At 55.0% G+C, this 282-nt stretch overlaps 1 protein-coding gene across 1 annotated transcript in view; it reads right to left on the bottom strand.

The window, feature by feature from the left end:
* The window catches only part of LOC119592887 (regucalcin-like), a 62,425-nt gene that overhangs the window by 59,280 nt on the left and 2,863 nt on the right, over positions 1-282 (bottom strand). The window contains exon 2 of the mRNA XM_037941780.1: positions 71-250. Coding sequence (XP_037797708.1) covers positions 71-233 — 163 coding nt within the window. The 5' untranslated portion in view covers positions 234-250. The remainder of the gene's footprint in view (positions 1-70; positions 251-282) is intronic.

Genomic DNA, 282 nt, shown 5'->3' with positions numbered 1-282 from the left:
CTCTAAACTAAAACTCCTAATAATAACACCAACATTAGTATCATAACCGCAACCTTCAAATCCCTCTCACCTATGTGAAGAACCTGATGTCTCCCTGTTTTGACGAAGTGCCTCCTGACTGCCTTGCCGAACACGTCGACGACAAGCAGGGCCTCCAGATCGGGCTGCCAGAAGGGGCCTTCCCCGAGGTACAGGCAGGGGATGTGCAGCTGCTCGATGAGTGCTCCGGCCATGGGGTTTAGTTAGGGCGCTGAGGGGGGGGGGGAGGTTGGATTCTGGGGT

The sequence above is a fragment of the Penaeus monodon genome, chromosome 31 (assembly GCF_015228065.2).
Source record: "Penaeus monodon isolate SGIC_2016 chromosome 31, NSTDA_Pmon_1, whole genome shotgun sequence".
In the NCBI taxonomy this organism is placed as follows: Eukaryota; Metazoa; Arthropoda; class Malacostraca; order Decapoda; family Penaeidae; genus Penaeus; species Penaeus monodon.
The sequence above is the reverse complement of the archived record's forward strand: the minus strand, read 5'-3'. Positions and strand labels throughout refer to the sequence as shown.